The following is a 23,499-nucleotide window of genomic DNA, read 5'->3' as shown; positions in this document are numbered from 1 at the left end:
GACCTAGAAGTGATCATACTAAGTGAAGTGAGTCAGAGAAAGACAAACACCATATGATATCACTTAGATGTGGAATCTCAAATATGACACAAATGAACTTATTTATGAAACAGAAATAGGCTCACAGACATAGAAAACAAACTTATGGTTACCAAATGGGAAAGGGGGAGGGGAAGGGATAAAGGAGGAGTTTGGGGGTAGCAGATACAAACTACTATATAGAAAGTAGATAAACAACAAGGACCTATTGGATAGCACAGGGAACTGTATTCAATATCCTGTAATAAACCATAATAGAAAAAAAAAAAAAAAGAAGAATTGGTTAGGACTCTCTGGAAAGGCCTGGTCCTGACACTTTGACTTGTCATCAGAAGTATCCTTTAATTGCACACCCGCACCTGGCAGAAGTGAGAAATGAGAAGTTCGTTATCAGTGTGATAGGAATTGCATGTCCACGTGAGGAGGGGGTTTAGGCTTTTGGTAGTAAGTGTGGCTAACATAACATTGCCCTTGTTTCCAGTGCCCTACCTTTAGGAATTCCCACAGCAAGGCTGTCTTTTGAAGTGTATTTACTGGGAAACCATCCGGCAGTCCCAGTTATCCAGTGGAAGGAGGTGGGGGGAGGATTTGGCATGCTGGGCTCCTGAGATGCCACAGTTGGTGGAATAGGTGACCCCAGAGCCTGGCATCTGCAAAGGAGGGCTTTAGGCTCAGTTTTGTGACAATCACTTGGCCCTTTGGACAGTTGATTATTCATTCATCCAAATTTATTAAGCCTCTGCTCTGTGACAGGCACCATTCTAGGTACATGGGATTCATTCATGAAGTCAGACAGAAAAAATTTCTGCTCACAGTATGCTTGATGACACACACACACACACACATATAAATGAGGGTGATATCAGAGAGTAATTTTTTTAAAATATTATTTATTTATGTATGTATTTGGCTGTGTTGAGTCTTAGTTGCAGCACGTGGGATCTTCGTTGCCACGTGCGGGATCTTTTGTTGCAGCAGGTGGGATCTAGTTCCCTGAGCAGGGATCGAACCTGGGCCCCCTGCATTGGGAGCACGGAGTTTTAACCACTGGACCACCAGGGAAGTCCCCAGAGAGTGACATTAAAATAGGATGGTTTGATGCAGAGTGGCTGGGTTGTGGTCCAGAAAGGCATCTTGAAGGTACCACACCTCAGCTGAGACCTGAATTAGAAGGAATTGCCTAAGGAACAGGAGGAAGAGCATTCCAGGCAGAGGGAACAGCCAGTGCAGGGACGCTGTGGTCTTTCTCAGAAAGTGTGGTGCATTCCAGGAGCAGAAGGACAGCCACTGTGAGGAGTCCAGTGGGAAAGGGGAAGGTGGAGCAGGGGAAGATGGCTGAGGTTGAGTTCAGCACTGACCCCGCACTTTCAGCCTCACTGGGGTTAATGCTTTGTCTTTTCTTCTCCCACAGACGACTTTGCAGAGGAGGAGGAGGTGCATTCCTTCGGTTACAAGAGGTTTGGTGAGTTCTAACAAAGCTCTGTTGCTTCTCTGTGCTTGATCTGGGATATGGTAACATGACCATGGCTGGACCTTTGACACACATGAACGTACGTGGCTTTGAGGCCCAATTGTGGCTGGAAGTTGAGTTTCTGTGTAACAGGTGGATGATTTCTCACAAAATCTGAGGGTGGTGGGACAGGAGTTGTGCCCAGGCGTGGAGAAGTGATGGGATGCTTAGGAGGGTTTGCTGAATACAAACCCGTTGGCTTAATAGGCAAAACATGGTGGGAAAGGTAAATCTGTGACAGGACAGGCATTTCCCTATTTTGAGACTGAGAAAACATCTTTTCCCTTTTTCCTCAGACCCCATGCTCATAACTTAGTCAGTGTTAGTGGAGAGGTGAGAGGAAGATTTTTTTCCAGGAGCCCAGGTAGACACAGGTGTTCCATGGTAGTCTGAGCAGTGGCCCCCAAAGATACCCTCATCCCAATCCCTGGAACCTGAATGTTACTTTATGTGGCATAAAGTGCTTTGCAGGTGTGATTGTTCAGAGCTTGAGAAGGGGAGGTTATTCTGGGTTACCTGGGTGGGCTCTAAATGCAATCACAAGTGTCCTTATAAGAGGGAGGGAGAGGAAGATTTGACTGTTGAGAGGAGAGAGTGATGTGATGATGGGAAGAGAGATTAGAGTGATGGGCTCTGCAGGTGGAGGAAGGGGCCACAAGCCAAGGGATGCAGGTGGCCACTAGAAGCGGAAAAAGGCAAGGAAATAGATTTTCCATTCAGAGAACTCTGGTGGGTGTGCAGCCCCGCCAACATCTCGATTTCAGCCAGCTGAAGCTGATCTCAGACTTCTGGCCTCTCAAACCGTAAGAGAAGAAATCTGTGTTGTTTTAAGCCACCGCATTTGTGGTGATGTCACGGCAGCCACGGGGAACTAATCCGCGCTCCTCTGCCTCCTCAGCTGCTGCTCATGGGTGCTCTTCTGTCTCTGACCACACTTCCCAGGGTCTGCAGTTTGGCCTTGAGCTGCCAGGGAAAATGTTACAAAGTTCCAAAGATAGTTCAAGGAAACTGAGGTTTTTCTGTCCAGCTTGTTTCTGTGCCTTGGTCAGAGGAACTGAAGAATAGAAGATGGGGAGAAAAGAATGACTCTGTGTGTGTGTGTGTGTGTGTGTGTGTGTGTGTGTGTGTGTGTGTGTGTGTCTGAGAGAGAGAGAGAGGGAATATGAAAGGGAATAAATCTACTTCCTGTTGCTTAAAAACAAATCCTGGCCGGACTTTGATTAAAGTTAACATCCCCAGCTGCTCTGGCTCCCTCATCGCTTTAGCATTTTTCCTTCTGGATACACGCTTCTGCATTTCTTTCTGGGAAGAACATAGGGCTTTCATGTGAGAATGCAGTGGCATGGAGCCCACGGCCCCTCCATCCGCGCACTGGCAGAAAGGCTTACGCCCACCACATTCTCTCCTCCCCCACGCTAGTATTCTTTGTCTGCACAGTGACATGTTTCTGCATTGGTACCCTGTGTTGTTCTGCTTTCCCATCGTGGGTTCACTGAAGGTCGTCACAGGAGTGAAGAGGAAACCAAACATTATAAAGGAAAGAAAAAACAAAACAAAAATTAAAAGGCAGAAATAAAGAGGAGAATCAAACTTGTAAAAATAAGGCAGAATAAATGTGGATGTGCCTGTGTGGTTTGGAAATTGGTTGATTTCAAATCTCTACATGGAAATCAGTAGAAATACAAAGATATAAGCGAAAAGAGTGACCTCGAGAGAAATTTTATTTAAAATGTCATGATCTGCAACTAGCTACGAGATGGGCAGGGATTTCATGGAAAACACAAAAACATGGTAAGTTGCTGAAAGGGTTGAATTTATGGTGGTTGAATTATGTGCGGAAACCGCAAACTGATGACTCAGAGGGGAGACATGATGACAACGTACAAATATTGGAGAACCAGGGAGACGTGGAGAGAGTGGTACCAAGTGGCACAAGGAGAAGAAGAGAGGGATGGAATTAAAAGAGAAACTTTGGGATGGCTATGAGAGAGATCCTGAGGGTGAGAATTCTTGGCTTCAGCTTTCAGGCACAGTGATGGATAGCCTGCATAGGGGTGGTGTAGAATTTTGGAAACGGAAGTGCTTTTGTGAAGGTTTATATCAGCCTTTAATTTTACAGATAAGGAAGGTGACGCCCAGATAGATTAAGTCCTTGCTCAAGCAGGTTAGCCGGAGCTGGGTTGGGCGCTGGGTCTTCTAAATCTCAGGCTGGCGTAGTTTTGAGGAAGGGTTCAACAGTAAGGTTGAGGTGACCTCTCAACTCCTGTGTCCTAGAAGGGTCCCTGTAGTTCTGGAACCTTAAAGTGGGCTGGACACCCAATCTGGCCCCACTAGGGAGGCCTCATCACTTTCACAGGGCCTAGGACTCTGGACCTGGTTTTATAGAAGGTAAATGGGTTTCTAGTTCCTAAGGAGTGGCCAAGGCTGGTCACTGAAAGCAGCAGGGCCCAAGAACCCATTCCTTCAGGTATGATTCAACTTTAACCATAAAAGGAATACAAAGTTGATGAAAGGTGGTGAGTGGGAGGCATCTGGAGACCAGGCAGTCCTGTTGGCCCTGCCCTTGCTTCTTTCCTCTTGTAACTTGAGACCAGTTCCTTCCACACTGTGGACCTCAGATGCCACATCTGTCCTGTGGGCAGAGTGACACCTGCCACGGTAGTAAGTCTACCTCACAAGCCTTTGGTGAGACTAAGAAGGATACCAGGTAGATAAGTGTTTTGAAGGTGCAGCACTATGAAAACAAAGATGGTGTCAACATGCTCCGAAGATTTGGGGCTATCATTCTGTGGACATTTTGGTCCTGCCACTAGTGAATATCAAAATGTGATAGGTCTGAAATCTCATTCCTCAAGAGAGATACAAAGATGAGCATGGTAAGATCATTGGCTTTTATTTTTGCAAAATAGACTGGATAGCATGCAGGGGGTAGTTATTGTCTAATTTTAGGTCTGTCTTGTTTGTGCAAATACGACGGTCACAACCTGAACTGAAACTGCAGATGAACCAGAGATTAATTCTTTTCAGGGCAAAGAATTGTCTGGTAGCTTGTTTCCAAAGTTATTTGTATATAGTTATTCAGAAACATTTGCTACATAAAGTCAAGGCTTGTTTACATAATAATACTGTCCTTTTTCAATTTCAGTACATTATAATAAAGAGCAAAATGAGTGATCATCTCCAGTAATCTCATATGTGATGGTATTATTTTAGTACGAGCATCCCTTGTCTATTCAAAGATTCATTATTGCATTTTGGTTTCAATCAGGTCTTTTTTTTTTTTTTTTCCATCTATGTGTCCATTATTGCATTTTGGTTTCGACCTAGTCTTCTATTTTCCTTCCGTCTCTTTATGTGTCCTGCTTGTTTGCCCCTTTCCCAAAGTTCTGGCAGGTGTCTGGAGAAGTGATAGAGTTAAATTTGGTGGGTCTGCCGCTTATCTGCTCCTCTGACGCAAGCTTCTATGAGGGGAAACTTTGAAAGGTTAATGAAGTGAGCATTTTCCAATTTTCATTAATCTCTGCGGGTCAGCATTTCTTGGGATGTAACATACTTATAGTTTGTCTGAGTTCATTCTGTGGAACATGGGGTATCAGTATATAAAGTTTTATTTTCTATGGATAGAATACGATTTATACTACAGTGATCTCTTTCTACTTATTTCCTAGTGACTGTTTTCTTCAAAAATATCACACTTGGCTCTAATATCCTTCATTATGTTAGTTAGAACGGGAAAGAGAGTTTGTTCATATCCTGTGGGGCAAATATGAATTCATAAAATTTGGAATTTGTGATAAGTTGCTCCAAAAATATCTTCTGAAATCTTCTGATTAGTCATGTAATTAACGAGTGCATTCAAGTTAAAAAATTTTTTTGCCATTAAAATGATAGAGTAGGAGGGACGAAGAAGGTCATCGCAGCTTCAAGGGATAAGTGCATCACAGTGCCGGAGACGGGGAGAAGTGTGGGAAGAGGGGTGAGTTTCAGATCCTGCTTTTTAACCCATGTAGAAATGATCACAGCACATCCAGCTCACATTTGTACATCTCTTTTATCTTCCCAAGGGGCATACTGATGTAGTTTTCCTTCACCACGACTCCATGAGGCCGGCGGGCCAGGCGTCATCTTTCCTATTTGAGGGCTGCTTGTCATCTTTTCTGGACGCAAGGGGGTGTAGTTTTTGGGTGTATGGGCACTGGAACCAGGTGGGTGGCTTTGGATCCGAGTTCCAGCACTCACCATCTGTATGACCTTGGGCATGTGATTGTCCAAAGCTGTAAAGTCTGTTTCCTCTCTTGTAAAGTTTGGGTCATCATAGGCCAACTCCGTAGGGTTGTTGTGGAATTAAATATGCTGCTGGATACAATGGAATATCACTCAGCCATAAAAGGGAACGAAGTAATGCCTTTGCAGAGATGCGGGTAGACCTAGAGACCATCATGCAGAGTGAAGTAAGCCAGAAAGAGAGAAACAAATATAGTATAATATGGCTTATATGTGGAATCTAGAAACATGGTACAGATGAACTTATTTGCAGGGCAGAAATAGAGACACAGATGTAGAGAACACACTTATGGATACCAAGTGAGGAGGGAGGAGTGGGGTGAATTGGGAGATTGGGATTGACATATACACACTACCATGTATAAAATAGATAACTAACGAGAACCTGCTGTATAGCACAGGGAACTCTACTCAGTGCTCTGTGGTGACCTAAATGGGAATAGAATCTTAAAAAGAGTGGTTCTGTTTATACCTGTAACTGATTCACTTTGCTGTGCAGCAGAAACTAACACAACATTGCAAAGCAACTATATTCCAATAAAAATTTAAAAAAATATGCTGCTGGGTCGGCACAGTGCCTGGCACACTGTGAGGATCCCATAAATGTTGACCATTGTCCTATTAACCGATTTCTTCTTGAATCTTTTAGTCCTGCTGCTTGAACATGGTACTAGGGTTTAGTAGGCCTCTGGAACCTTCTGACGTCCAGCAGTTTATGGATTCTGGCTCCATCACACCCCCTGCTTTCCTGCTAAAAACTGGGAGGGATGAGAAGGCTTGGGGATGAGTACCACCCTGGGTATCCCGGACCCTCCCTCTGGGGCCTGCTTTGCCCTTTTCTGTGCTAGGGGGAAACGGGGGGACAAGACTGACTTTGTTTTACTGGTTGCATTGGGTTCTCTTGTGTTATCTGTGGAATAGGACCTGGTGTAATAATAGGATGTCAAAAGTTGGACTGATGCAGGAGTCAGAGACACATGGTTCCTTCCGTCTGTGAACGTTGTGGGTAGACTTAAGAGTTGACAGTGAGCCACTGGGGGCAGCTGGAAACATTTGTTGTTTGTGTTTGACAAACAAAGCTTTGACAAAAGTGCTTCCTTGGGGCTCCCATATAGGGAGTGTTAACAGCTGTGAGAGAAAAAGATCTCAAAAATCGCAGACTGTGAACTAGTAGCAAAAAGTACAAGGAAGCATATTCTATGGAGTAGAACTCAAGTCTTTCATAAAAACTAAGTGGAAAAATTCTAAGAGAACTACTGAAAAATTTACGTAGTGGGTAACAGTCCAAAAAGGGGTACCAGATGCCTTTTCCTAAGTGTATTCACCAGAGTCAGTTCTTGAATTTTTTTCCAGAAACATTGAGTTTTGTTTCCCTGCACCTTCACAGGTCTCCCTCTACCTATAGTTTCACACAAGCTAGGCTTTTTCTTTTCCTTTCTTCCCTTGGACAGTAATTTCAGATTAGCAAGAATATTTGTAACACTCTAACCTGCACAGTGCAGGGCATGTGGGAGCTGCCCAAGAGATGTGTGTGGAATAGAACCCAGCCCTGCCCCAGAACGCCCCCCACCCAACCCTGCTCCTTTTTTTCCACCATCCCCCCCCCCCCCCCCCCACTTCCCAACCCATCCTTCAAAGAGATAACATATGAAACTTCAAATCAGGGACTCTGGTTAAATCATGGAGCTGTGTCTTCCCAAGAGGGCTTGGGGAAGTGAACGTCAGTAAGTACAGAGGACCACTTGGGCTTCTGAAAAATAGCAACACAGCTATGTTTAGCCAACTAGCCAGAAAGAAAGGTTCTTTCTGAGGCACATGGTGAGGTTCTGCTTTCAGTGTAGAGAGGGTTGCAAGAGTTTCCAAGAGGATGCTGAACTATCTCTGGGAAGCTGCTCAAGATAAACACTTGGCCGCCCCCACTTCTGGTTGTTTGGGCTCAGGGACCAGGCTGCCTGTCTCTTCTCTCCTGGGACTCTTCCCAGAAGCCTGGCTTCATCTTTGGATTTGAAGAAGGCGCCACTTTGAAGTCATCCACCTCCAACCATAAAGGAGGGCTTCACGCATTCCTCTCCGCACAGCCCTTCAAGAGTTCACCCCTTTCCCTGATAAGAATGCCAGGAATTTCCATCATTTCCTGTGAGGAATGACTAAAGAAGCCCAGCGTGAGGCTGTCCTTTCAACAACACCTTTCCAAACATGGAAATGGAAAAGGTTCCACACCAGGCAAAGGACTGACTCGGCAGAGAGATAAGTGAGGATTGGAGGCTGACTTGGTGCCCTTGTGGGGTTTCTCTCAAAGCCATTTGCCTCCATTAGTGGCAGAATCTTCTTTATGTGGCTTTGCAAATCTTGATGGAGTTGATATTTCTGAATTTTTAAGAATTGGGGATCAAACGGCATGTGGAGAAGTAGACGCCAAAGAGATTCAGAACAGCTCACCTGGCCTCTCTCCCTCCACTTCCAGTCAAGCCATGGGGCTCCTGAGACTTGAGAGAAGGGGTTTGTTGGCTGTCACTCCTTTTAAATAACCTGAGATTTCCTACTTTTTATCATTAGAGGTGATATTCACGATCTCCCTTGACAACAGTGTTTACCCGGGTTTCACTTCTTTCCCATCAAGAACTTCTTGATGGACAGCTCACATCCTCTCTGCCTCGTCTTTTTTTGCTCACCAGTAAAAATTTGTTCAACACCACATGGCCCCGTGATTATGATTTTTTTTTCTATTTTCATGTGAAAGGAAGCATTAAGCATCTTTTCTTGAATATCCTTTCTTGAATATGTGCTATGTAAAGTTTATAGTTACCGGGGGAAAGAGGTGGGAAAGGGATAAACTGGGAGATTGGGATTGACATATACACACTACTACATGTAAAATAGATAACTGGGACTTCCCGGGTGGTGCAGTGGTTAAGAATCCGCCTGCCAGTGCAGGGGACACGGTTTCAATCCCTGGTCTGGGAAGATCCCACGTGCTGTGGAGCAGCTAAGCCCGTGTGCCACAGCTACTGAGCCTGCGTGCTTCAACTACTGAAGCCTGCATATGTAGAACCTGTGCTCCACAACAAGAGTAGCCACCACAATGAGAAGCCTGCACACCGCAATGAAGAGTAGCCCCTGATCACCACAGCTAGAGAAAGCCTGTACAACGAAGACCCAACACAGCCAAAAAATAAATAAAATTTTAAAAATAAATAAAATAAAATAGATAACTAATAAGGACCTACTGTATAGCACAGGGAACTCTGCTTAGTACTCTGTAATGACCTGTGTGGAAAAGAATCTAAAAAAAAAGAGTGGGTATATGTATAACTGATTCACTTTGCTGTACACCTGAAACTAACACAACACTGTAAATCTATACTCCAACTTAAAAAACCCCTACATTTAAGATGGTAGTCTGTCTGTTACACTTCTTGTTTTCAACAATAAATAAGGTGATTTTGAGACCCCCCCACTCCCCCAAAAACATGTGCTAGGTGTGTTTCCACCCATTAGTTCTTTTAATTCTCTCAGAATTCCTTCAAGAATTACCTGCAAATGAGAAAACAGAGACCAAGTGGCATGGCCCACATCTGAGTTCAGCTTGACCTCAATCCCGCTGTTCTTCTCACTCTCCCTGTGGCTAAGAAACACACAGATGTGTCCATTCTCAGAGCATACCAAGGTTTTGATGGGACGATATCTGATCATAGATGTGTGTGCATTAGATCAGCAGCTGCTTATACACGGTCTTGCATTTTATAATTTTACAATAGGCAGAGCTTGAATGCTTCAGCCCTGAAATTTTCAACCATTTTAAGTGTAATTCTCCCTGCCCTCTTCTGGTTTTCATCCACTAGTGAATCCTGGTAAGAGGGTGGGGAAGGAGAAGAGAGGAAATCATCTGTTTTTCCTACCACTGGGTTGAAGCTGACTGTAGTTTGCTTTTATTTTTGGAAAAATTAAAGAAAAAAATCTACTCAGCCATTTTTCTGTTAAGACAGCATGAAGACATTAGGTCGATTCCAATGTTTAATGGTTGGGGGTAGGGTGGGAAAGAGTTATTCCTTTTGGTAGCAACTCCAAGCAACTTAAAACAGATGAATGCTGAAACTTTCCTTGAGAGATTCGAGTTGTTCATTTGGAAGAGCCCTGGGAAGGGGAAAGGTGTCCTGGAGATTTTGAGGGAAGACCATGGTCTTCAATAAAGTTGTGAATGAGAGCAACTTTTTTCTTTCTCGCATTCCCTCTTGGTGCTCTTGGCGTTCAGGACAGTGGCTGGTTAGGAAGCAAGGCTTTGTCCCTTCGCAGCAAGTAGAAACCTCACCTTGCTCATCTGTGAAATGGGAATGGCAAGAATACCTTCTTTGCAGGGTGTATGGATTACAAAACCTGTAAATAGTATATAGGAGGGGCCAGGTGTGTGGTAGGAATGTTATGAGACTACTGACTACCCTCAGGTCTCCTGCTCTCTTCTCCTTCCACCCCAGGCCCAGCGTCCAGGGTCTGGTGTGGCCTCCGCTCTCCCTTGGTGAAGCCCAGCAGGTCTCATGTTCTCTGAGCATCCCACCTACACTCCCTCTATTGAAATCTTATGGTTATCGAGGGGGAAAGGGGTGGGGCAGGGATAAACTGGGAGACTGGGATTGACATACACACACTTCTGTAGACAAAATAGATAACTAAGAAGGACCTGCTGTGTGGGAATAGAATCTAAAAAGGAGGGGATATATGTATATGCATAACTGGTTCACTTTGCTGTACAGCAGAAACTAACATAACGTTGTAAATCAACAATACTCCAATAAAAATTAATTAAAAAGATAAAAGTAAAATACAGAGTCTGTCTGAGGGTAAAGAAAAGAGAAGAAAAAGAAATCTTGCTGCCGTCACTCCTGCATTCTCTGCCCTGCATCAGGGCCGTACTTCTTTAATGGAGTATCAAAAGAGTCTGTTTTCTTGCATGGCTTTAAAAAAAAGAAATTGAAAGTCTTGGTGGCCACCAGCAAAGGATATATTTTAAGGAAGGTCGTGTGCACGGGGGGCTAAGAGCACCTTCCACGGAGGTGACATAGCAGCCTCCTGGCCCAGGGAATGTACCCTAGACCTGGCTGCCTGCACTCAGTTTCTAGCTTTGCCACTTACTGGTGAGATAGCCTCGGACCAGTTAACCTCCCATGGCCTCTGTGTGCTTGTCTAAAAGATGGGGATAATTATAGTATCTGCCTGTAGGGCTGTTGTGAGAACTCAAGGAGTTAGTACTTAGAGCAGCGCCTTGCACACAGAAAGACACACAAAGGGTGCAGCGTGAGAAGTGACATAAATGGTTACAAGGTGGCTGTGGCAGTTCCAGGTGGGTGACAGACAGTCTTGGGTTCCCCTGTCTTTTAGGAAGCAGGGAAGCTTTCCCAGAAGGCCTTCATAGACTTTCCCTCCTGTGTCTGGCCAACTTGAGTCACTCTTTTCCTAAATCAGTTACAGACTGAGGGACCAGGCTGGCTCTGGGTAGCTTGGACTCACCATTTGGGGTGAAATGTATGGTGAGGAATTAAGTACTCTGACCACTGTTATTATGTATAAGTTAATATCCATAATATAGACTATTATAAATACATAATATGTATATTATAATGTAATATTGTTACGTTTATAATGTTAAATTAGACAATGTGTGATTAATTATTAAATAGCAATATAATTATAATCTCACCCCTTACTATTTATAATTTGCTCCACTTATAAAATGATTATGTTTTATATAACATGTTGAAAAATTCAGTTCATTCACAAAATAGCCGCAAGATTCCTTTTAAGATTTGGAATTTTGTTATAAATGGAGCTGCCAGGTGATGAACTCTCAAGCAACAAGAGTTCTTAGTTTTTGACAGTTTATAAAAAGAGAAAATTAAAGACAAGTGGAGAGGATGATCGAGAAGGAAAAAATAAATGAATGAACAAAGGTTGTTTTGCTTTCTTGGAACTTCTCAGTAGCGTTCAGCAGATTTGGAAGAAACAACTTTTTTAGAAGAGGAACTTGAAAAGGGAAAAAAAAAAAAGGAGAAAGTCCCACATCTCAGTGAATACAACGCCTGCCACAGGAAACATTGTGAAATTGGTCTTCTGTTCTGAGTCATAACTATAAACACTTTCTGCTTCTTCTGATATTTCATTTTTATCCTTTTTTATACATTTTTGAAAGCTGACATTTGGCCCTGATTGAAACAATCTTCTCTTTTATGCACTAGGGTGGTTTTTTTCTTCATTGGTGTAAATATTTCCATATACAGATCAATTTCTTTCACATGCTGCAGAAGATGAAGGATCTTAGGCTTGTCAGGAGAAGAGGAGGATGGAACTAGAAGTCTGCAAAAGTTCTGGAAAAAAATCTGGACTATATTCTTATTCCAAATGCCTAAAGATGCCCTCTCTCCCCTAGTGTTTGAAATAACCTTCTAACATGTCCTTCTTGTTCTGTGAAGCAGGAAAATTCATGGGTAAATTCATTGCTGACACTTTCGGTTCTGAATCTTCAATCTAAGCTCAAGCATTCAAAGCAGTATAAGCGAGAGAACCATATTCTTTCCCTTTGGGTTTTATTGTGTACTTGTAAGAGGACGTCCTCATGCTACCTCATATTTAATACTTGACCGGGGTCATTCGATAAGGAATGTCAAAATGTATTGATTGCTCTGCCTCATGTTTTACATAGAAGTCTACTGTTGAATCACTTTGGGAAACAACGGAGGGGAAATAGGAATGCTTCTGAGAAGCATTCACTGACTGCCCTCTGTGTGCCGTGAACTGGGCTGCAAAGATGAATAGACACGGTCTCTGCTCTTGACGCTTATTCATTGTCATCAACATTTACAACTTATTAAAAAAAATTTCTCAGAAAACGAAAGATGTAAAAATCCTTATGAAAAAATTTTCTCCTAAAATTGTTTATCCTAGGAATAGCCCAGGTGATAAGCCTCATCAAAGGCTTCCCCCAGAGAGGCAAAAAGTAGATGTAGAGCAGAGGGCTGCCACTTTGTGGTGGAAGTGATATAAAATAGGATGTCAAAGAATTACCTATAAATTCTGCAGGTGGGCAGGGAAGAAGAGAGTCAAACGGGGGGAGAACAGCGGGGGGAGTCCTTTGGCCCAGGGCAAAGGTGAGTGAAGCATTGCTGGGAATCTGGGGAAGAGATTCAAACAGGGAACACTGGCCTTAAACAGTGCCCTTTTTCTGGGAAATGTATGCAGTTTGTGAGATTTGCTGAGAAACTGAAGCAAGCAAGGCTCCTGGGAAAATGTCATTCTCAGTTAATGCGGAATGAAAGTGATGTGACGTTTATTAACCACCCATAGTGTGTTGGGTATCACACACAATAAAGAAGGGAGACGTGGCCTTTCGCCTTTGGGAATTTCGAAGGTAATGAAAAACAGTTTTCCAACAGGGGTGCATTTGCATAAAAGAAAAATATCAGCCAACCCTACCAATTGCTTCCCCTCCTACCCGCAGAATTTCCAGAGGCACAATAGAGGGCACCACATGCCACACAGAGTGCCAGCCGCCTCTTCCTTCTGCTCTTCTAAGTTCAGTATTGGCAAGACTTCAGTGGTTTCCGGATGAGGTGTGGGGGGCGAGGGGGTTCTCCTTTGCACCCGCCTCTCCCGTCTGTGCACAGGAAGAGGGCGTATATGGAGTCCTTGTCCTTTACCCGCCAGAAGAGGTTCAGGATGAGATGTGAGGACCTGTTTGCTATAAGCCCGTGAGAGAAGGTTGGAAGGAAATTTCCGTCTCCAGATGGTGTACATGCCATGAACCCAGCTGTTACCAAACTGTTGCCACATGAACCCACTCTGCTTATTAACAGCAGCTATGTGCGTTGAAAATGCAGTTCAGAAAGCGTGTAGTAAAATAATTTGGTTTAGAATCCTTCACTATCTGTTCCACTTTTTTTTTTTCACTGTACCGCAAAGCATGTGGGATCTTAGTTCCCCAACCGGGGATCGAATCCGTGCCCCCGCAGTGAAAATACGGAGTCCCGGCCACTGGACCGCCAGGGAATTCCCATGTTTGTTTCACTTTTGATGGACCAAAACGTACCTCCTGTAAACAGTGAATAAGAATCACAGAGGGCCCAAGTGACCTTAAACACGTAGATTTCCACCACCAAGCCTTTGTTTGCTTGTTATGGAAAGAGGGATAACAAGACTACCGTGTGAGAAGGGGCACCTCGAAGATTATTTAATGGAAATGAAACGCTTAGCAAAATGCCTGACGCTTAGAAGCTGTTCCGTAAATGCTCATCAGGGAAAGAGAGCCAGATTGTTTTTAAAAATTGAGCTCAGTACTTCATTTGAACTCCTTTTTTTCTGTCTACACACGCACACACTCTGTGTGCGTGCGCGCAGATGCACATGTGTACATCACTGGGTATTTGAGGAGCTCTGAATTGGAAGCATGGAGATCAGAATTGTAGTCTTTCTTTTCCTACAGTTAACTAGCTATGTGAATTTTGCACAATGATGTAAACTCTCTGGGTCTTAAATAAGCTCATCTGCAAAAGGAAGGAGGTTGGAGTAGATGATTTCAAAGACTTCTTTAGGTTGTACCGTGTTACAGGTTGGCAACTATAATGTGATTCAAGGCTCTATTCTGTGGGATGAATTGGGAGATTGGGATTGCCATATATACATTACTAATAAGAAAAGAAATCAGGGCTTCCTAGGTGGCGCAGTGGTTAAGAATCTGCGTGACAATGCAGAGGTCACGGGTTTGATCCCAGCTCCAGGAAGATCCCACATGCCACGGAGCAACCAAGCCCGTATGCCAAAAAAAAAAAAAAAAAAAGTATACATGAAATAAAAAGAAAAAAAATCAAATTGTACACTTTAAGTATATGCAATTTATTGTATGTCAATTATATCTCAATAAAAGTCCTTTTAAAAAAAGGCTCTATTCTGCCACTACATGCAATTTTTTAAAAATATGTATTATTTTTTTACCCTTTCTTTTACTTACTCCAACAATTCAGAATAAATATATTGGTACCCTCATTTCAGATACATTTTCCCAGGTATCTGATACAAACTTTAGCAAAACTTGGCAGATGAAAAACTATCTTCTCATTAATTTTGTTCAACATATCAGTGATCTCATGATTATTGGGTTTCCATTTGGTTATATGTTCCTATTACATAACTTTAGAAGTATTGAAGCATTTTCTAGGCTTAAGTGTTTTGAACTCACTTTATTCTAGATTTCTACACTCAAAAAGGGAAAATTCTATTCCTTCCAAGCTTCAGAAAATCAGTGGGTAATTATTCAAATACACGTGTCTGCAAATTTAATGAAAAACATAACGTTTCCATTAATAATCCCCAAAAAAATTTGGCAGTTTCTCTCAATTCAGTGATCTGTTTATATTTATTATGTTATGAAATTTTTCTTTGTGCTTCTCATGTTAATGAAAGACATATTGAATGAGATTATAAATCTACTAGTTATCAACAAAGGAAAAAAATCACTTTAGTCATGCTCCTATTGAGAAGAAGGCCCAGAGGGAGCTGTGACTTTCTCGTCTTCTTAGGTTAGTGACCAAGTATTAGAATACACCAAAAAAAAAAAAAGAGAGAGAGAGAGAGAGAGAACCAGGTGGTCTTCTGTGTCTTAGGGCTTTTCTCCATCTTGCAAGATAATGGTTATGTAAAGTGGGAACACATATATTTAAAAAGCTTGTGAGCTAGGTTTTTTTTCCCAGCTGGGAAATTATTAGGTCAATTCCTTCCCTCTCTGCCTTTTTGTAAATAGTTAACCTCACTTTGAAAATTGTCAATGAGTCAGCATTTGAATGAAGGGAAGAAGAAAGGAAGGGAGGAAAGAAGGAAGAGTATTAATATTTTTTTCCTATTTATAATTGCAAACATCTAGAAATGGTAGATTCTGATAAATTGAGAATCCACTTGTGTGAATTTAGGTATGTATGCACATAGCTGGAGATCTGAAGGATTTGAGGTTGCTGGGGCTGAAAGAAGGAAGAAGGAAAAACCACGGGGGAGGAGAAGAGAAAGCAGAGTGGGGGTAGCAGAGAGTCCCACAGGCTGTGGGATGGGGATGTCAGACGATGGGATTTAGTTCTCAAGAGCCAAGGATTACAGGAAGAAGGGAATGAGCAAACCCTTGCATCCTTATCATTTCTGACTTTTTAAAAATGTATTTTTCCCTGCCCTGGTGTAAGTACACTGGGGACAGAGATGGTATCTGTTTTGTTCGTTATTGTACTTAGGACAGGTCCTCAGCTCAGCAAGCATTTGAGAACGAAGAGTAATACGCTTTGGTGCTTATAACCTGCGTTGTGCTCAAGGTGTTTTCTTAAATCTTACTGAAGCTCAAGACCTGGTGGGCATCTCCCCGGCAGTGCCTGTGTGTGGACCGAGAACATTTTGCAAAGTTGAATCCTGGGGAGGGGAGATGTGGACCCCAAATCCAGCAGCCAGTCACGGCACAGACTCGAAGCCAGGACAGGAGTCCCAAGGGTACTAGGGCTGAGAAAGAAGAAGAAAAACTAAAGCTGACCCTGGGGATGGGGGCGTGCAGAGAGCTCCCCGTCTCTAAGGGGCAGAGAATGAGCACATGAAAACCTCTAGCTGAGGTGGGCCCACGTCCTTGTTTGCTTCTTCAGAAGAACCCTGGGAAGGTCTTTTGGCTTCATCTGAATTTCTTTTGTGCTTAAACTTAGTTAAGATTATAGAGCTCTTGTGAAGTGCAAATACACTAGGAAGTTGTAGAGAGGAAGACGGTTACTCAGTCCTCTGTGATTCAGGGTGAACTATTTAATCAGATTGCTTTCTTCCTCAAATTTAGCAGAAATCAGTGCAGTGGTGGTTTTTAAGACATTTGTCTTTCAGAAATATGCAAGGTTCAAGGAGCTTTGGATCTAAGGCACCTGGGATTGGAGAAGATCTGTGATGTATCTATTACATCCTACCACTGTGCTAGACCCTGGGATTGGATTGCTAAGACATGGCACGAGTATGTGTGGTCCTCACGGTCTTACAAAGGAGAAAGAACATCTACATCATCATAATATAATTGGAAACATCCTTAAAAGAAAGTAGAGGATAAATAGAGGACCCAGATTCTGAAGTTACTAATGCTGCAGAGAAGGGAGGAACCCGGGATCAGAGAAGCAATAGAGAAGGATGGTTAAGGGAGGGGCACTGAAATGAGGAAGTCCCTGGGCAGTCAGTGGGTGACATCCTCAAGGCAGAAGAAACAGAATGAAGTTAGAGCAATAGCATCAGTAGCAACAGGGGGCAGTAACTCCTGTCTTCAGGGGACACAGACAAGCACACTCAGAGGTATTGCAGGTTCGGTTCCAGATCATTGCAATAAAGCGAATATCGCAATAAGACAAGTCACACGATGTTTTTTTGGTTTCCCAGCGCATATAAAAGTTATGTTTACACTATACTCTAGTTAGTTCAATATGCAATAGCATTTTGTCTAAAAAAAAGCAATGTGCATAGCTTAATTTAAAAATACTTTATTGCTAAAAAACGCTAGCCATCATCTGACAATGCAGGTTGCCACAATTACATTCAGTTGTGAAGCACAATAAAACTGGGTATGCCTGTGTACACCCACAAGCAGAGGTGCTCCCCACCGCTGGGATCCAGCATCCAGCGATAGTCATTAAATGCTGTGTCTATTAGGCACCTGATATATTTTAGGGGCTGTGAAGAATTCGGAACAGTAAGTCATGGTCCCTGCTGTCAGGATGTCACCACCAAGTTAACAGGACAGAACTGACTCACATGAAACAATAGCAAACAGTCCAAGCCAGTATATCCTAGAAGTCTGTGCTGAAGAGGAGTCCAGACACGAGGAAATCAGGAAAGGAAGAGGAAAACCATTGCAGTGTCTGGAGCTTTGAATGCGGAGGGGCGGGAATTAGCTTAGGTGCCTGTGGGGGTGGGGAGAAAAGGCCCCTAGGGAGGGAAACAGTAAACCTTCCTGCCAGGAGCTGGGGTTGCAAGTTGGGGGGTGGGGTGGGGGATGGGCCAGGCTTGGGAGCTGAAAACTGGGCAGAAGAATTTAAATTTGATCGCATTAAAGTAACCGATCTCAAAGTGTTTTAACAGAGCCGTCTGTGTAGAAAAGGAGTATTGAGAGCAACTGATGTGCTGTTCTTACATAGTTTTATGCAGAAAGAAGAGAAACTAGAATTCAGGGGAGTGGGGGAGTGAGCTGTCGCTGTCACCGGTGAGGAAGCTGATAATGTGCTTGCAACCACGGGAATGAGGTGAGAGTTGTGTCATCTGTGACTCCAGGATGTCTCTGACTCTTCCCGTGGTCACTGACAGCATCTGCAACTGAGATTCAAAGGTCAGCCAGCGGGGCAGCAGCCACAGTACGGCCCCCTCACATCTCAGCCCAGTTCCCAGCACCACCAGGCACACGCCATGTTTATGACACAGGCCGCCACCTTTCATTGCATTGAGACTATTAGGCGACTAATTATTTTCCTTTGTGTGTGTGTGTGTGTGTGTGGTTTATTCCTTTCCTGATTTTACTAGATCTTTTGGTTTGGCTGGTGGTTGCCGGATGTCTTCAATGCCACCATGTACCATGAGGTACAGTTAATAAGCACTAAGGAGCTGCTGCTCCCACGTGCCCATGTGATGCTGGAGATCTTTGATTGGCGGGGGGGGGGGGGGGGGGAGGGAGGGGGGGGAGGGAGGGGGGGGGAGGGGGGAACAAAACAGCAACAAACCAGGCCTAAAAGAAAACATTGTAAAAGAAGAATTAAATCCCTTTCTGGAAGAGTGGAGGCCCAGAGCTGTCTCTGAGGTTGAGGTCTGAAGCTCATTTTGGGAAGCAAGTCAAGGAGGGGGACGTGGTGAGGGAGGGAGCTGACCTGCGTGCACTGGGAGGGTGGTGGGGTTGCGGGACTAGGTGGGGCCTCTCAGTTGAAGCCAGGGCTTCTGCAGAACCTGCCGCCCTCTCCCCAGACTCCGCCTCCCCACCCCATCCTCCTGGCTCCTCCATTGTTGCTGAGAGGGCTTAAATCTGAGATATTGCACTTGACTTCTCTCCGTAAACTCTGGCTGAGGAGAAATCAACCTGGGGTTGCTTTGCCTTCTTCCAATAAAAGAAACATACCGGCGTCAACATTTCAACCATTGTTTGTGCTGGTAGAATGCTTCTCTGTCCGTATCCCTGTGGTCACGTGTACCATCTCCTACGGGCACCTGATAAACTGTGTGTGGTTTGGAGGGGCCTCAACCATCAAGCAACAGTGCTTCTTCACTGTTTTCTCTTAATAATAGCTGTATTGAGATAGAGTTCACATATCATACAATCCACTGGTTTAAAGTGTACAGGGCAGTAGTTTTTGGTGTATTCGGAGTTGTATAGCCGTCATCGTCACAATTTTGGAATATTTTCATCACCCCACAAAGAAACCTTGTACCCATTAGCCATCACTTTCCATTCCTTCCAAATCCTCCTCCCCAAAACCTCTCAGCAACCACTAAGCTGCCTTCTGACTCTCTGGATTTTCCTTTCTGGGCAGTTCATGTAAATGGAATTGTACAACATGGGGTCTTCTGTATCTGGCTTATTTCATTCAGCATAATGTCTTCAGGTTCATCCATGTCACAGCAAGGATCAGTACTCATTCCTTTTTTATTGCTGAATAATATTCCACCTACATTTTGTTTATCCAGTCATGATGATGGGTGTTGGGTTGTTTCTACTTTCTGGCTATTACGAATCATGCTGCTGTGAACTTTCATGTACCAGTTTTTGGGTGGACATACGTTTTTACTTCTCTTGGGTGTGTACCTAGGAGTAGAACTGCTGAGTCACGTGTCAACCTATGTTTACATTTTGAGGTATTGCCAGACCACATTCCGAAGTGGCTGTACCATTCCATTACTGAGTATCCTCAATTTTTTATCCCAAAAGATAAAAAATCAGTTGTTTTGCTGTCATACAGGGATGATATGTATTAACTATGAGGAATAAAACTGAAATGACTTGAGAGTAGTTTTAGATATGGTGTCATTACCTCTCAATATCTATACATTTCAATACACGTCAGTTTGCCACCATGTGGAAAAGGTAGTCTGCTTAACATTTTCTCCCCCTTTTCTAAGTCCGTTTAAATCCTGAGGGTGCAGTCAGTGCTGTGTCTGGATTGCTGGTACGGCACCCCTGAGCTGTGTGTGGCTACTGAGCTCTCGAAAATGAGGCTGGTTCAAACTGAGCTATGCTGTCAGTCTACACTCTGCCCAGACTTGGAAGATGTAATATGAAAGAAAGAAGGTAGAATATCTCATAATAATTTTTTATATTGACTAGATGTCAAGATGAGAGTATTTTGGGTCTATTGGGTTAAATAAAATACACTTAAAAATAACTTCACCTGTTTCTTTTTACTTTTTTTAATGTGGCTCCTAGAAATTTTTAAGTTACACATGTACCTTGTAATATTATATTTCTTTTGGACAGTGGCTTGCTTTTGAACTACCGGAAAAGAAAAAAATGTCATCTAAATGTCCTTTGGGTAAACTCAGATGATTATTAGCAAATCTTCTTATCACATTTAATCGCCAGGAATCTAGTTTGCTCCCTGCGTGAGAACAGCAAATCAGATGAGCACCGTCAGCTTTCAGGGGTGGGGCCTTACTGACCAACAAGCCAACCTTCCTTCAAAGTTAACCCATCGCCTACTCAACAAAATTAGACAAAGCCCTGACCAGCAGAAACATGGCCATGAAGACGTAAAGCAAATTCCTGTGATAATTGGATACAGCTCCTTCCCGGACTCTCCCAGTCACAGCTGGCCTGAGGTGATGCCCCCTCTGTTGTGTAACCTGGTGGACGTTGCAGACGAAAGAAGAGAAGATGGGACACATGTGGCAAATTATGGGGAAGTTGCTGGGGAGGTTGATCGCTGCATTGTCCTTCAGCTAACGTGTAAATACCACTTAGCTATAAATAGAGAGGGTCAGCCCCAGGCTTCTCACCTGCGTTTTTTGTTGGAAGGTCAATATTCAGATTACCAGGAAAGCTATGTGGAAGGCATAACATCTTTGGCAACCCTCTTTTGTAAAACACACATTATGTACTGGTGTTTTTAATCTCAAATATCTGGACATAAGGTTACCACTAATGGTTTCATGATTCAAAACAGAGAACAGACCTGTATTTTGGCAACATCCCCAGGTAACATAATTTAGCTTGACTCCAGACCTCAAGACAGATACATTCCTGAATTCCACTCCAATAGGAAGAAAACTTCTTCCCCTTTGGCTGAAACTTTTGCTGATGCGTAAAATGAAACTCGGGGCTGGAGTGGATTCAGAAGGTGAGACAAAGTCCATAAAACCTTAGGGCATAGAGTGAATGAAGAATCCTGATCTCTCTTGTGGCCCATCCCGAGTGACTGTGGAAGAAGAAGAATAAAAAGAGGTAGGAGTCAGCCAGGAGTTTATTCCTGGATGACAGCAGAGGGACTCCACGTGTGTCTAAATGATGCCTCTTGTCAAAAACATTCGTACTGTTTTATTAATGTTGCTTACTTGAGCTTACAGCCAAATCAAAATAGCTGAGTTCATTTTCTTCTTCTTTCTTTTGATGAGTTCCTAAGTGAAGGCTTCGGCAGGCTAATCAGTCATCACTCATCACTTGCCCATTTTAAAGGAAGAACTTCAGGGCAGTCCTCCTGGGAAGTACTGAGAGGTCATTATGGTTTACTAAAAAATGGGGTAATTAAGAGAGACAACAATCCTATAAATGAATTCGTGTGTAGGACATGTGTGTTTTGTAGGATTTCCAGGTTGATTTTTGGGGCCAACCTTGTGAGCAGTGATCCTCCTTTGAGAAGGTCCTCAGCATCCTTCTTTCCTCCTGTACTCTCTTAGCTTATAGCTGAGAGGCATGGGCGAGTCAGGAAATTCTATCCTGCCTCTGGCTTCACTTCCACCATGAAGCTTCTGGAAGCTGGAGAAAGGAGTGTACAAAAGCATTCTGGCACTTGAAGGATACTCGCTGCCCTGGGTGTGCAGAGAAAGCTGATCTGGGGTCTCCTGATAGAGACCTGGCTTTAGCAGAGTTTTAGGTAGAGAGAACTATCTTAAATGCCCTTCATATCTTCACTCAGGTTTTACATACATACCCCTTCGCTCCTCTGAGCTCTCTGATTTATGATTTCACTTCTAGGCTCATTCAGCACATATATACCAGGCAATGTGCACGCTCACTCTTCCAAGTGATCATTCATTGAAAAGTAGACCGTTGTCAGATGAATGGATAAAGATGTGGTACATATATACAATGGAATATTACTCAGCTGTAAAAAGGAATGAAATTGGAACATTTGTAGAGACATGGATGGACCTAGAGACTGTCATACAGAATGAAGTGAGTCAGTAAGAGAAAAACAAATATATTAACACGTATATACGGAATATAGAAAAATGGTACAAATCAACCGGTTTGCAAGGCAGAAATAGAGACACAGATGTAGAGAACATATGTACACCAAGTGGGGAAAGCAGGGGTGGGGTGGAGTGGGATGAATTGGGAGATTGGGATTGCCATATATACATTACTAATAAGAAAAAAAAAATCAAATTGTACACTTTAAATATATGCAGTTTATTGTATGTCAATTGTATCTCAATAAAAGTTCTTAAAGAAAAAAAAAAGTAGACCATTGTCATAGGGCACTGCTTAACCCTTAGAAAGGACACACAACGCATGACTCATGAGACTTAGGGCAGACTGACAGGACAGAGGTTGTTTTGTTGGCACCCTTCACATCTTGGAGGGATTTCTCTGCCCACACCTAAGAGCCATTCTTTTCTGACTCAGTCCAAGCTCCTCACGGAGTCTGGGTGATCCAGCTCTGCCTGCCAGCTAATTAGATGGCAAGTAATTATGCTCTGAGGACCCAGTGTGTGAAGTGGGAATTCCATCAGGTACAGTGGTGGAGCAGAGAAGAAATTGGCAGAAAGGGCTTCACCCAGGAAAGGGAAATCTTGGAAAGTGGTCCTATGAGACAAGAGTCAGGAATCATAAGGGGAAAGAGGTCCAAAAATAAGGAGGGGCTTTTTAACAGGTGGAACTGGCCAGCAGTGGTCCAGGTCAGCTCCATAGGTCATCATCGGCTCCTGGGTCCTGACCTGCCACCTGTTCACAGAAGCCGAGACTGGCCTTCGGAAAGGGGGGCCGTGGGGTCAGGAATAGCCATTCTCCAATGCCCATGGCGAGGGCAGAGGGCCGGCGTGGGTAACTCCGGCAGCCTCTCCTCCTCTTCCCCTCCCTGCCCACCCTTACGTGGTTGTCCCAGTTGTTTGGATAAGCCTGCAAACTCAGGTGGAGAAAGGAGAATTGCCCTGAATTACCAGAGATCGGTGTCTGCTCAGACACGGGGCTTCATCAACAGTTGAAGTGACCATTGCTTTCTTAATATGAGAAACAAAAATACATCCTCAGCAGGATGTTTCAAGTGTAAGTTGGGAAATTAACGATCGCATTTTCGGTCCTAACAGAGTCCTCTGAGAGCATTCTTGAAACTTACTCATTTAACAGATAAGAAAACTTAGAACAAATAGTAAAAAAGCTGCAAATGAACCCCCCCCACCCCGAATCACAAATGAGCTGAACATTGTTCTCTTTTTCT

At 43.5% G+C, this 23,499-nt stretch overlaps 1 protein-coding gene across 1 annotated transcript in view; it reads left to right on the top strand.

Moving 5' to 3' along the window:
- Window positions 1-23,499, top strand: part of COLEC12 (collectin subfamily member 12) — a 180,392-nt gene that overhangs the window by 18,165 nt on the left and 138,728 nt on the right. Inside the window, exon 2 of the mRNA XM_057700443.1 lies at window positions 1,451-1,501. Coding sequence (XP_057556426.1) covers window positions 1,451-1,501 — 51 coding nt within the window. The remainder of the gene's footprint in view (window positions 1-1,450; window positions 1,502-23,499) is intronic.

Source organism: Hippopotamus amphibius, chromosome 11 (assembly GCF_030028045.1).
Source record: "Hippopotamus amphibius kiboko isolate mHipAmp2 chromosome 11, mHipAmp2.hap2, whole genome shotgun sequence".
Taxonomy (NCBI): domain Eukaryota; kingdom Metazoa; phylum Chordata; class Mammalia; order Artiodactyla; family Hippopotamidae; genus Hippopotamus; species Hippopotamus amphibius.
This window is presented reverse-complemented; position numbering and strand designations above follow the sequence as displayed.